The sequence below is a fragment of the Patiria miniata genome, unplaced genomic scaffold (genome assembly GCF_015706575.1).
Source record: "Patiria miniata isolate m_02_andy unplaced genomic scaffold, ASM1570657v1 HiC_scaffold_29, whole genome shotgun sequence".
In the NCBI taxonomy this organism is placed as follows: Eukaryota; Metazoa; Echinodermata; class Asteroidea; order Valvatida; family Asterinidae; genus Patiria; species Patiria miniata.
In genome coordinates, this window is record NW_024037068.1 from 21,930,026 (window position 1) to 21,944,504 (window position 14,479).

At 41.1% G+C, this 14,479-nt stretch overlaps 1 protein-coding gene across 1 annotated transcript; it reads right to left on the bottom strand.

The window, feature by feature from the left end:
- Positions 1-766: 766 nt before the first annotated feature.
- Positions 767-5,311, bottom strand: LOC119735238 (adenosine receptor A2a-like). Its single transcript, XM_038208944.1, has 3 exons — positions 5,028-5,311; positions 2,941-2,999; positions 767-1,833 (listed from the first exon to the last, which is right to left on the bottom strand). The coding sequence occupies exon 3, from the start codon at positions 1,784-1,786 to the stop codon at positions 857-859; it is 930 nt and encodes a 309-aa protein (XP_038064872.1). The 5' UTR covers positions 1,787-1,833; positions 2,941-2,999; positions 5,028-5,311; the 3' UTR covers positions 767-856.
- Between the last annotated feature and the right edge of the window lie 9,168 nt (positions 5,312-14,479).

The window sequence follows — 14,479 nt, forward strand, 5'->3', positions numbered from 1 at the left end:
TAAGAAATAATCATCAAAAGATTTTAACAACCTCAACACAAAAATCAAAATCCAAAAACCAAATCACCAATATACTTTTCTCCAATTGTACAGAGGCTTTGACGGGACAGTGCAAATCGCTAATGTTCACCTCAATATTCAAAATAAACATTCACGACTTGCCTGCAAACGCAGATACGGACGTCAATACTTATTTGAGAACGGAAAACGAGACGTGAAACTTTCGTCATAAATATTAGCGTCAGTATTTGGGACTTTGGACAAAGAGGGAATTGTTGTTGCAAAACATTGACTTCAATAATTTGCAATTTTCATTGTCCCTTCACAGCCACCTTACATTATACTTATGGGGAAGACCTTTGTTTTCCATCTTTTGTTTTCCTTTGTTCCTATTGAAATCTCAAACTCCGTAGCGTTTCCGTTGTAGGGTAGACTGATTTCTAAAGACTTCCTTATGGGGTCTATTGTTATATTGTGTTTTACCCATAAGGAACCCTGTGCGTGTACCAACTTTCTAACGTGTATTTTGTATAATTTCAGTATTAATCCTCCCTATGTAGGTTAAATGGGACAATCAGGTTTCGGATTCTGTGGAGGTGTAGTTGCAAATTTGTAGTGGCTACATGTAAATATAATCCGATGTTTATATTACTAGGCACGGATGCATCAACATGAAAATAGACCCGAGGCTAAATTGGGTGCTTCGGATATTGTACAAATCAAATCACAACGTATTTAAGTGAGCTTAAACAAAGTTTTTTTTTTGTATTGTTCCCTGTGACTGGACTTGTTATAGACTCATGGAGGACTCGACTACATCCCTGGGCGTTGGACGCACTGCCTGTGGACTGAGTCTTTACATGTTGGAATTGATGGTGGAATTGATGGTGTTACCCAAGTTGTCACCACCGTACAATTCCAGCTCAGGATCATCTTCATCCGGATTCTGCCTTCGGATGCAATGACAGCACACCACCCGCTTCAAGCCGTCACGGAACTCTGCGATGCGCCACCAGTAGATGAAAGGATTGATAGCCGAGTTGACCATCAAGAGAAGGATAAAGGCCGTGTACATGATCTTAAACTCCTCGGTGTGGCGCCCGTAATACTTGCCGCTGAAGTAAATGTAGAAGTTGGCGCAGCAGAACGGCAGCCAGCAGATGAGAGAACTGACCAGGATGATCGTAACAGTCACCATCATGTAGCGAGTTTGACGCATACGGGTACGGGTCACCTCATCGGCGTCCTTGAGAGGAGGGGTGGACGCCAGCGGCGGGGTGTAGCGAGAAATCTTCAGGAAGACAATATAGTACAGCACCGCTGTGACAAGGAGGATGGTGAGGGTTATCAGAGGCCGGACCAAGCGGATGACTACCTGATTGTAGACGTACGTTGAAGGCAGGTAGATGGCGGCTGAGATGAGCCAGAGCAGAATGCAGACCACAAACAGGCGCCCGCTGGTCACCAAGGAGTCGTAGCGGGCAGGTGGAGTGATAGACAGCGCCAGCAGACGGTTGACGGCGATGGCCAGAAGGTTCAACTCGGCCACGAAGAGCCCCGTACGAAGCAGAGCCAGAAGGATATCATTATCGTAGTATTGATAGATGAAGGTCAGGATGGGATCAGAGAGATTGGCGATGACGAGATTGATGACGAAGGCGTAGTATTTGATGCGAAGCCTCTTGCTCCAGAGGAATATGATCAGGGCCAAGAGATTGCCAACAAAGGTGACGGAGCTGCCCACCTGCTCAGCGATGCTTGTTGCCTGCCACGCCCAGCCGTTCATGGTGTGTTTGATTGAAGTACCAACAAACTTTGGTATGTTATTCACAGCTGTGTGGAGAAAACGCAAGAAAGCACAAGATTACCAAAGTTTGTGGATCTTAGTTCTTTTTGAAGAAAGAATGTGAAATGCACAATAGCTGCCAATGGGATTTCTTGATATTTGTTCCTCTATTAAATCTATCGGTAGTGCACTTTTTCAAGTTATTTCAACAGACAAACAAAATGGTTAAGAAAACCAGGAGGATATGAAAGTATATTGGTTCGAGGAAACTGGTGAGTGAATTCCGAACCTTTGTGACATATTACGGGTTGGATGTCTTCTTCATGGAAAAAAAACCTCTATATCGCTTCATGTAGTTGACATGCTTATTTTCCAGTGTTGCACATTATACTAGAAAACAGTAAGTACAGAAAAAGCAAACAGACTGATGGTATATTATTGACAACTGTGTGAAGAAACAAATGAAAACATAAGATTACCAAAGTTTTGAGATCGAGATTCTTTTCAAGAAAGAGTGCAAGGCACAATAGCTGCGGTTGTATACAACACTGGTTTTCTCAATTTTAAGTACGCTTGCGGATGTTCTTGTATTACAAAACACTGGATTCGAATTGACCAATCATAGTTTTAGTCCAGATTTCGGAATGAAATGACGTCACGATTTAGTAAAGTCGATTCCGATTGGCCGAGGTGCGAGATCGCACAACTTTGCATGTTTTGACATATATATGAAATTTTATCAAGTAAATGATAAAATCCATTACACTCAACGAAAAACATTGGTTTGGTGCTGTGTGCAAATGTCCATGCTAGCCGTCTTATATCTCACGATTGTGGACGTAGTATGAAGGTCCGATAGTCCGAAGGTTTCTTTATTCCGAAGGTTCGATAATCCAAATGTACACAAATTCCTCTTCGGCCTTCAGGGCAAGTTTGGGTACTGGAAAGAAATGTACGCTAAAATTATGCGTTCAAGTGTTTGCAAAAGGACTCCGACCCTGCACCTGTTCCGAACCCTTCTGCAGGTGTATTGGTAAAAGAAGTGTACGTCAGTGTCGGGCAGTATGTCAATGTCGCCTGACTCTCACAGTACATGTTCATATTTTAGTATTAACCTTCTGGACGCAGAAAACGCCTCGACAAAGTAAACTTACCGGTTACGGACTTCCACAGTCGTGATGTAGACCTCCGGAGACAGTGTGGTGTGAGTGAGCTATGAGAAAATAAATATTGTCATGGTGTATATGAGACTAGCATATTTTTGTTTACATTAACATGGTACACATACTAATAGCCTTCTAATGAGTCATAATTCATGAACGGAGTATTCCAAAATGCAATCTGAATTTCAAATAGGAAAAAAATGCTGGATCAACCATACCCTATTCAAATTAGTTGAACCAACGCAGGAATAAATGGATGCACTGAGTAGAAATTATAACTTGACTTAATAATAATACATGAGAATAATGCTAATGTTATGTTGAAATTGATATTAAGAAGACATTGATGGACAGGGGTATTTTGGGTCTTGTTAGGATGTGGGCCACATTAATGCCCCCACAGCCAATTATGTTTCCGTCTTTATTCTAAATATGACGGCATTTGGTTTCACCCCCCATCACGAGAGGGCGTTTTGCTATATTTTACCAATTTTGATATACAACAGTGTCTTTGGCCAAATTGTTACTTTCTTTTCATTCAAATGCATTTTTCAATTCGGTAGAAACATTCAGTGAGGCAATGTTCAAGCAATTAAGCAACTTTCTAGAGGGAAAAATCATAATTTGTAATGATTTTGACCCGAAACTGGATGAGTTATTTCCAACAGAAATCGCCAAAAAAAATGGGAAAAGTTGAGGTTTAACTTCATTATGTAGTTGACCAATTGACCACGATTTTTCGTCCTAAGTTAATGCTTTGTTGGTTTGGGAAATGAAACGTGTTTTGAATTGTTTTTCTCGACAATCTGTTCCCGTGACAACCTTGTCCGAGTATCACCGTTATCCACGGAGCCAAGTCTGCTGTAAAGTCTGATGCGTCATAGCCTTTAGTCAAGTCCCACGCGCCTATACCAGGACCATCCGGACACGTAACGCACCCCGGATGCTGGCACGTAAAAAGACTAGCACGAGCGGCGAAGCTGCGAGGGCCTTTACTATCTCGTGGAACTAATCACTTATTCATTTATTCACGTAATATAAATCAAGCAATATAAACTAATCATCTAACGGTGGTTTGGGGCTACCAGCAACAGCACGCGCGCCATGCTGTCTGGGGCCAGACGACGGCCGATTTACGTTAGTAATTGTGCATTTCCATTGGTTAATTCACAACGGGTAATGCATTATGCATGTCTACCAAAGTGGTTGACAAATGTAAAGAAAAACACAAGCGTTCTCCACGAGATGGTAAAGGCCCTCGAGGCTTCGCCGCTCGTTCTAGTCTTTTTACGTGTCAGCATCCGGAGTGCGTCACGTGTCCGAGTAAGCGCGTGGGACTTGACTAAAGGCTAGATGCGTCAAAGCATGCAGATTTTTGCAATCTACAGACCATGGCTTTCGCCATGATATATTACATTAAAACTAATAACAACCACGGACATCCCACAGATATGTGTGATGCGATACTGACCTCTTGATAAATTAAACACATTGCACAATGTTTAGCAGGACAAAAGCACTGTGCCAATTCCGGTCCTGATAGAATTCTTAAAGTCCTTCAATGTTTGAATACAATGATAAACTCGTTGATGCTCATTACACATTCAAATCCAATTAGAATATATATGACAAGTTTTCATATGAAGCATTATTTAGTACTGGAACACTAGTTAAACATTAATATTGACAACCGTGCATGACTAATTTTATAGCAGAACAGCAAATTTTTAAGTTTGGAGTACAAAAGCGCATTGTGATTTAACCGTAGGCGCTTTAAAAATACACGCCGCTTTTAATTCTTTAGAGTCCATCAAATTAATAACAGAACGAGAAACAGCCGTTGAGTTTACGAAGGTGCAGATAAATAGCCGTCGAGCTAGCTACCATGAACTTCGTACGCAGCATTATGCACAGATCTCTCAACGAGTTTATGTACTAAAACGCGTCCAAAATAACGAAGTTAATCCTCAATTGAACAAAAAGGTTCGATCAGCAACTCTAGAGGCGTTGATTTAAAAGTTCACAACCACGGCTTTAACTAATAAAATGGTGCTAATTGTGGAGAAAGCCAGACTCACCTCTCTGTGTCTAAAACCTGAAGCCTGCAGGGGCATAAGCCGTGGCTAATTACGACGCGTATGGATATTACATGACGTCAGCAAAGTGGCTCAGCAAAAGTTTGTACTTCTAACATTGTATCGATTAAACTGTATCAATTGGCCAATGTCAACCGGATGATAATTATCTAAATATCAGGCATTACTTTTGCAGAAGAAAAAAAAATAACAAACCGGCACTATTATCTCTGTCGTATGAAGATTGGTGCGCCAAGGCAACGGCAGAGATTGCATTGTAGCTTTACATCGCCCCAGGGAGAAAAACCCTATGAATACAATCTGGGGACGAGCTGAGGTCAAATACAGAAGTACAATAGATTGCCACGCTACCCCGTTGAGGGCTAAAATGCTCCTTTGTTGTACTGAACAACAACGGTGGATGGAGAGTATTAAGAGATGGGGAGAGAATGGGGGGGGGGGGGCGGATCTATGGATTTGGTGCAAATCCACTTATCCACAAATCTATGTAGGTATATACTGTAGGATTATGAATGACATTAGAACGCAAAGTTGCTCTGTTATTCAATGTTAGTAGTGGATGAATCGATGGTGTGGTTTCAGGGTGGATGGCGCGTACTACACACTTGTGCCCTTTGCGCTTTGACGAGATATGGGCTTATACGGACGGTAAGAGTTGGAAATCTTTGGAGAGAAACAAATAGCTAAAAGTCATCGTTGACCATACAGTAAAAGAGGTTAAATTAAGGCTCAATTGAATGTCTAATTTGATCACGTTTGTGAAATCTGAGTATTTTCTCCCGATTTTATTGTAGGGTATTTATCATCGTGGCTATGCCGGGAAAGGTACTCGTGCCTACTTGTCTGCACCCCTATATTCATGGCGTATGCAGACGACAATAGTGCGCACGCAGCAAGCCATATTTGTACACAAAGAACTTCGGGGTTGTCGATTGCCCTCTTTTGAAGCGGGAATTACTCTGCCAACTGGAAAAGTCCATTCAAAACAGGACTTTCAACTAGCTTTTTTTAAACAAAGTTTGACCTAGGAAACTGGGAACTTGTGTAAAGGGAACTGCGTTCTGGAATGAGCACAATTGGGCTACAAAACGCGCTTTGAACGAATGATGTTAATCGGAAAGAACATTTGTTAGATTGTTATTCGCTATTCGCTATTTTGCGGACATTTAAGAAACCAAATGTGTGCATTGGTGCTGTGTGTAATTTTATGTGACATACACAACGTGCATCGTACATTGACCGAAACGACAGGAAAAAAGTATGCGTACTCCGTCGTGTCCTATGTAAACAAACGGGGTTTTTTTTCGTCTTTTCTCGGGAACGGTAAGACTTTAGGTTCGTGTCCTTCAATCAGATGTTTGAAATAAAGTGAACAAACCAAAAAATGAACATTTCGTGGATTTCAGGACGCAGTGCCCTTTAAGTAGCATGCAAGGCGACTTTTTCAAACCGTATTTCTTCAAACATATAAGCTCCGTGCGCCAACGAGAGAGGGCGCCCTTTACTCAGCAACGACGTTCAATGGGCGGGGCATTTAGCATGTGTTATAGATTGGGGCATTTCGTTCTGCCGACACACCATATTGATAAAAAGAAAAGGGCGAAAAGATACTTGAATCATACTTTTGCGAAACTACTAACCGGAAAAACTTACAATTTCAAATTTCCCGCGCTGCGAATTTGTCTACTATCTTCCACAATTAATGCACTGGGAAAAATGAACTCTCCTTGGCAAACTCTTGGTGGCGTACTGCATTGTGAATCCCCCGATAAATTAACTAAGCAGCTTGAACTTGACAACGATTATTGGCAGCGCTGTAACTTAGATTCCTCTCTGCTACGGTGTCACAAAGACGTGCTTAAGAAGGGCCATGCGTGACAGCCACCTATGTATTATTTAATTTTGGTAAAAGAATTATGAATATATAAATAAACAATCTGTATCATCAATGTGTGGAAATTGCAAATAAATGTATGAATACGTTACGCCAAAGCTAGATCATCGACCCAATCCACTGTGCTACGGTTTTAGCGAAACATTTTTATGCGAATGTTAAAAGGAGCAACACATGTGAACACTGGAATAAATGCAAACATCCTGCAGAGAAAATAAAACTTAAGGTTGTTTTTAAACACCAAGACTGTTTTTTATGAAGCGAGAAGAAACTACGTAAAATTGTTTAACTAAGCAACATAAACGGGGTCATTAGCAAGGGGCGAGTGAAACTGATTGGAGAGAGGCAGTGGCGTAGCCAGGAATTTTTCAGAGGGGGGAGGGCTGGAACATTTCATTTGGGGCGTCATGTAGATCAATGATAATTTGGGGCGACTGGGGGGCAACAAGGTTTCATGGGGGGCTGTCGCCAACCCCCCCCCCCCTCCCGTGGCTACGCCACTGGAGAGAGGGGGAGGGGTGAAAACGAATCTGCCGACAGACACTCCGCGATGGAAGATGGCTAGGAAAATAGCTGGACACCATCTGACTATTGGAGGCGCTGTGTGAAACCGACCATCTTGGACACTTTCGGACAATATAAGTGGCGCACTGCGATGCGGCATATTTGGCAAAAGACATGATTTTGCCGAAAAAAAAACACGATGAATGGGATAATGACATCCCTGCACCCCTCCTCTTGCGACGGTTGTGTTGGTTCATATTCCAACTGTGTCTCAAAATCCCGACTGAGAAAACTATTCGTGTTTGTGTACTTATGTACACAATCAAATTGTGGACGTTCAAGTGAACAATAGAGGACACCACGATTGGCCGAAGGGCCATGATTGACGATCGTGACCAAAACATATGGAAGGTCTTCCTAAAAAGTAAAAACACAAGAGGGACAATACAGGGAGCACGTTTGAAGGCGTTTACACACTTGTGTGTGTTGGGGGGGGGGGGATTACGTGTCACACCTCCAAGCTCCAGCCCCCCCCCCCCCCCTTCGTTGTAATAAGCAGAGTCTCCTTGACTTATACACTTGAACTGCTGTATAGGCCTTTCACGGGTAGATTATGGTCACGATCACATACGAGGGAAGTCTTGTTTGTGTCTTATCTAGCTTTTATTATGTTACTCTTGCTAATTTGTTATTTTCTGTGTGTTTGTGCCTGTCTCTTAGTCTGTTTGTCATCCTTTGTTTAGTTTGTTTTTGTGTCTGATGCACAAAATGTTGTAGTTGGAGGGCCTCTCGATAGGCTTTTTAAATAGCTTTTTAGGCAATCCCTCAGGCCTGCATGTGGTACAATTTAGTGTTGAATGTTGTTTAATGTTTCTGTTCGACAGGTTCTTGTTTCTTAACCTTTTGTAGTTTGTCCTTTTCATCTTCTTTGTCGTGTCTTGTAATTTTTATGTAATTGAATTTTAAACTTTCATATATTTATATATTTTGCTTGAGAAATCATCTAATCAGTAAATAAATAAATAAATAAATAAACAAATTCCGACCCGCATACGTATCCTGCAAGCCTACCATTATCGATGGTGCCTAACAAATTTGTGCAACCGAACACTAGTGTGGTTCCCAGACCAAAAGATATGGCTGTTCCTGATTAATCTTAGGTCAGGTAGCCTTAGGTCATACATTGTATTACAATTTACGTCAAGTGACTAAAACGGGAGGCATTCCTCTTTTTCCAAAAATGTCCGAAGTTTGCCGAATTCATTTCGCCGACAATCGGATAGCGGCTGAGTATTTCCGAGTAAAATTTAGGTTTAATTAACTTCTAATTGCTTATTAAAAACTTAAAAAATACGAGTTGATAATTAATATTCATTGCTTTATTAAGAAACTTGAAATTCAACGACAATTTTGTACTCGGATCGTTTACGAGCGGCGAACTTTTTGCTGCGTCATGTATACTTTTTTAAATCTGACGACCTACACCGGCATTTTCCAAAACTCGGCGGGTCTTCTTTCGGCTCCGCCTGCTAACAGTGCTATTTGGGTGCCTAACCTTGAAGACTTCCAGGTCAACATTAGTCAATGTTTTCTTACAGAAATATCATATTGTATTAACATGACTGTATGACATTATGAAGCAAGTGATTTTTTTTTTTAAATGATAGGAACAAAAAAGTTATGTAATAAAGCGAAATCGGAAACGAAGCCAAGTTTTTAAAAAGGGCCGTCAATGTCGTCATGTTTATTTTTAGCCACGGAGGCTGCCTGACCTCAACCTCGTTCCTAGGGTGTCGAAAAGTACGCGCCCATCACTACCTGCTCTCTCACCCTGGTATTGGATTATTTGCATTTGCAAGATTTTTGAACACGTACGCAAATGAGGAATAGTCTGGTTCCTCGATATGCGTTACATAAGTGTTTGTTTTTGTATGCGGTGTCTGGGGTAAAAACAGAGTCAATTCGTCGCAGCGCAAGCACGGCGTGAGTTACGAAAACACGATTTTTAAAATTAAACTGTTACGGTCTTATCGAGACAACACATGCAGTATCATATTTCACATCAATATATTAACTATATTAATTGGAAAGGAAGTTAGTATTTTCGAGAAGGCGTGACGAATGATCGCGAAAAACGTACTGCACGTTGTGAATAATAGTACCAAGTACACGATAAAAATCCATTACTAGCCAATTGCGGTATCGAATCAGGATACAGGAAGAAAGTTTCCTATCCAGGGCTTACTATTGAAAACAAGGTTGGAAATAAAGTGAGCACTGGGGACGAGGTTGGCCTGACCTACAATTTAGACGTGAGCGTCGGAAATTATCAGGTCTGGGAACCAGACTAATAGAACACTTGTTTTTGCACGATGGGTAACGATCTAGCCTTGCTCACTCGGCTAAAGCGCACGACAACTTGGCAGTCCTCACGACTTGGCCTCAAATTACTATTCATTACTTTTGTTTTGAACTTATTCGGTTACCTCTTGCTGTGCTGTCCAGCCCAATTAACCCTCACAGATGGTAGCGCAACAAATGGATTTAACCATCCACTTAATCCACCAATAAATAACCTGTTACTGTTTAGAATACACGGTTTTTTGTTTCATCTCCGGCATTCTGCGGATGATTATGTTGCCACCACGATATTAGGTTTCCGTTGTTCGCCTTCTCTTCAGATCAGTGATCACTGATGTGCGGTTTGGGTCACATCTACGGAAGTTCATTTCCGTTTAACATAAGGGTCGAACTATCGAACACCCGTGCGCTGCATGCAGCGCGGTAGAGAATTTGCATGGCATGCATAATACTTAAAGTACACGAGTGATTTGAATGATTCTTGTACTAAAAGAAAGCTTATGAATTGGGCTTTTATATCCCAGATTTTGAAAGTGCTACATGCAGAACTTCGCTAACACAATGGTCCCGACATTTGGGTTGTGTTGGTTTGTTTTTTACTCACCCTGTAGTCTTGTTTATGTATATACGGCCTTATGTGGTACCGGGAACAAAAGGCAACAATAGGGACAATGGTACCCTACAAGTCGGTCTTTAAAAATCTCACTACCCCATACGCAAAACACTATGGAGATTAAGATGTCAATAGGAACAAAGGAGAATACATGACAATAGTGGTACCCCATAACTACCCAAAAACACGGCTGGGTTTGTGTGCGTAAAAGGCAAATGCATTTTGTCATATACAGCAGCCATAGTGACTCGTGGTTCAGGTTCCAAAATGACAACCATCACTGTGTGTAAAATAAGGGCAACCTCCTCCAAAGCAAAAGGTTTAATCCTCTCGGGCTCAAGCTTTGGTTGATGATTTCTGCTCACCCTTTTCAAGGCACTCCTTGGTCATTTGCTTCACCACACAGTATACATTGTAGTCGCATTTCTATGATGACGACAACTAGTCATTATCGCTCTGTAAAATCTGGACTTTTCCAGTTCCCTCGGCTTCGCCTCGTGAAATGGAAAAGTCCAGATTTTACCTTGCGATAATATTCCTACCATTCCACGCTGAGACACTCAATATTTGTATATTATACAACACCTGAATAAATCCCCGTCATCTGATTGGTGGATCGTTGATCACATGTCATTGAATTACTCCAGCCAACTGCAGAACTGTTCGTGTCACTTGACTGTGTGGATTCAATCAAACTACGGATCTCGCCTTGATTCCATTTCCCTGTTACACCTGTCGGAACTGTGGAGATCGTCAGAGCGATCTAGGGCCCGAGAAACATGGATTCGTTTTGGGAGCAATTTGCCACCGATTTGTAATTGATTGTTTATCTCTTGGGTTCATGCAGTAAAGGACACAATTAATGGACAAAGGACAGTTTATTTCTATGCAGGGACGATCAATCTGTTGCTTTTTAAATTCTCGTTTATATCACCTCCACAATTACAGGACTATGGATAGCTCCTATGTAAATAATTACTCAGTGTAAGAAATTGGTTTAATTCGGGCGATTCACAATGCAGTGTGCCACCAAGATTTTGCCATGGAGAGTCTATTTTTTAAGCTTACGGTCGACAAAACATGGGTAGCATAACAAAAGTTCGAGAGTAGAGCGGGTAATGAATATGCATATTACCATGACGTCATCACAACCATATTCGTGTCGTCACACTCGCGCGAAAATATGATTATCGGTAAGCTTGTGGGGCGACACTAGAGGGTGGCGTCGCGACAGTAGAAAGAGGACTTGTTAAATGTGATGATCATCGGTAAGTGGGGCGACACTAGAGGGTGGCGCGACAGTAGAAAGAGGACTTGTTAAATGTGATGATCATCGGTAAGTGGGGCGACACTAGAGAGTGGTGGCGCGACAGTAGAAAGAGGATTTGTTAAATGTGATGATCATCGGTAAGTGGGACGATAGTAGAGGGTGTTGGCGCGACAGTAGAAAGAAGACTTGTTAAATGTGAAGATCATCGGTAAGTGGGACGACACTAGAGGATGGTGGCGCGACAGTAGAAAGAGGACTTGTTAAATGTGATGATCATTGGTAAGTGGGGCGACACTAGAGGGTGGTGGCGACAGTAGAAAGAGGACTTCACTAAACGCTAATACGTACCGTGATATATTACTCATGAGCTTCTAGTGACGTCATATCATGCATATTCATTACTCGCTCTACTCTCGAACCTTTTTATGTTACCCAAAACATGGCCCATTTGAATGAGTGTCAGCAGACAACTTGAGAGCTAATTTGTTATAGATTGGGTCATAGTGTTCTGACGCCTTAAAAAAAAACATATTGATAAAAAGAAAAAGAAAAGGGCAAACAGATACTCTAATCATTCGCTTACGAAACTACTGACCGGAAAAACTAACAATTTCAAATGTCCCGCGCTGCGAATTTGTCGACCATCTCCCCACAATGCACAGGGAAAATGAACTCTCCGTGGCTAACTCTTGGTGGCGCACTGCATTGTTTAATCGCACGAATTGGTTACCCGCAAACGTCAACCACAAACTGTAACCCACAACTGTCTACCACAGATGTCACCCACGTGTGTCATCCACAGCATGTCTGTAGCTGTAGCTGTATCTGTATAGATTTCCTCCAGCAAACGGCTACAGCCGCATCCTGCTATAGCCACATCCCTACAGCCACATGTCTGTAGCTGTATCTTTATCTGTATAGATTTCCTCCAGCAAAACGGCTACAGCCGCATCCTGCTATAGAATTGGCGTGGCGCTAGGCTAGAGGGGCTTAGGGAGGAAATGTCATCCGCGAATGTCATCATTCTAGTAGTAACCCCCAGATATGAGCTAAGAAACACTAGTTATAACTAGAGGTTCGCGTTTGTTGAGTTACAAACGCAGCGTGGTCGGGCTGGCATATTTTCTTGTGTTTACAGTGACTTAATCATAATTGAACTGCACAATACCCCCTCCCAATACCCTGCACCCAATACCCTGTGTTTTTCACAAAGAAAATCACACAACCTGCAGTTGAACTTGTTGCTTTACCTCGACACGACTTGTAGGCCTATCAGGAAGCGCACATCTGGTGCTGCATGGATGGCTACTCAAGCATACAACCAGCTGGGACTATTGGTAGACTTGACGAAGCCTCTAACGTTGTTGGAGTTTATGCTTTGTTTATGTTTTGTTTTTTATTGGTAGAATTGACGGAGCGTCTCACGTCGTTAGAGTTTATGAAACATAATTATGCTAATTTTAAGATAAAATGGCCTTTATGGTTTTGTTTGTTGGTATTTTGCATGGGTATAATAAAATTCTGCAATAAGGTAACGACATTAAGAAAAAATGGCCTTTATATTGGTTTTATTTTGTTGGTCTTTTTTGCATGGATATAATAAAATTCTGCACTGAATTTATGACAACGGTAGACTTGACGGAGCCTCTAACGTCGTTGGAGTTTATGCAACATATGCTAATCTTATCATAAAATGGCTTTTATGTTATTTTTTTTCTTTTGCATGGGCATAATAAAATTCTGGACTGAGTTTACGACATAAAAGTTTGTGGCTACACGTTGTAGATATATTAATTTTCAGCATTCAGATATGAGAGGAAAACTGGTGAGGCGCGATTTCCATCGGTTATGGCGAAAAATATCAGAAAATGGACGAGCATATTAGAATTGAATCATGGTCAGAATCGGAATCGGTAGACTTGAGGTAGTCTCTATGACGTGTTTGGAGCTTAATGTATGCAACATTTGATTAACTCAATATCAAAAATAATATGGCTTATGTCTTTTGCATGCATTGACTTCATAAAATTCTGCACTGATATAAAAAAAAGTTTGTGGCTACACTGTCGAAATATTAAATTTCTGCATGAAGTTACGAATTAAAGAATCAGTGTTGATATGCGAGTTACGCCGAAAGAAATCAGAAAAAGGACTAGAATATTAGTATTGAATGCTTTGTGTGATTTTGTACAAATTCCTGGATCCTCCCTGGTTTTATTCTTATACTAAGAGCTGTGATTTTGAAGTCCCTGGTGACCAAATATGATGAAATAATGTGGTAGCAGTACTATTATTGTAAGCAGTCGCTTTCTTATTTGTTCCAACAAATATAGTAAAACGTAGTAAAATGAAGTAAAATGCTTCCGCTTCCAATTTATATTCAAGTTTTATTGCACTTCCGGTAACACCGGAAGTAAAGGTCAAACAGTTTTGTTTCCGGGAACAAGAAATGTTACTCAGTGCATAGTCTACAACCTCAAGAAAAACGAACACGATACTCTATTGAGTTCAAAATATATAGCTCAAACTATTTGATGACGCAACAAATTTATAACATCTTTAGTAATATGGTACAAATTCACACTAGGAATTGGCCTAGGGGTGCATACCTGCAAATAAACTCCCATAGACACTAGTGCTAAATGCCCATACTTCAAAATTCTTTTAAAAATACTCAAAACTCTCACAGGTATTCAAGCTGCACAGAAAAATGATGATCAATGTGTCATCTTTCATTTTCTTTTCAATTTATGGTAGGTTGACCATTGACTTTTCGAGATATTTTCACGCAA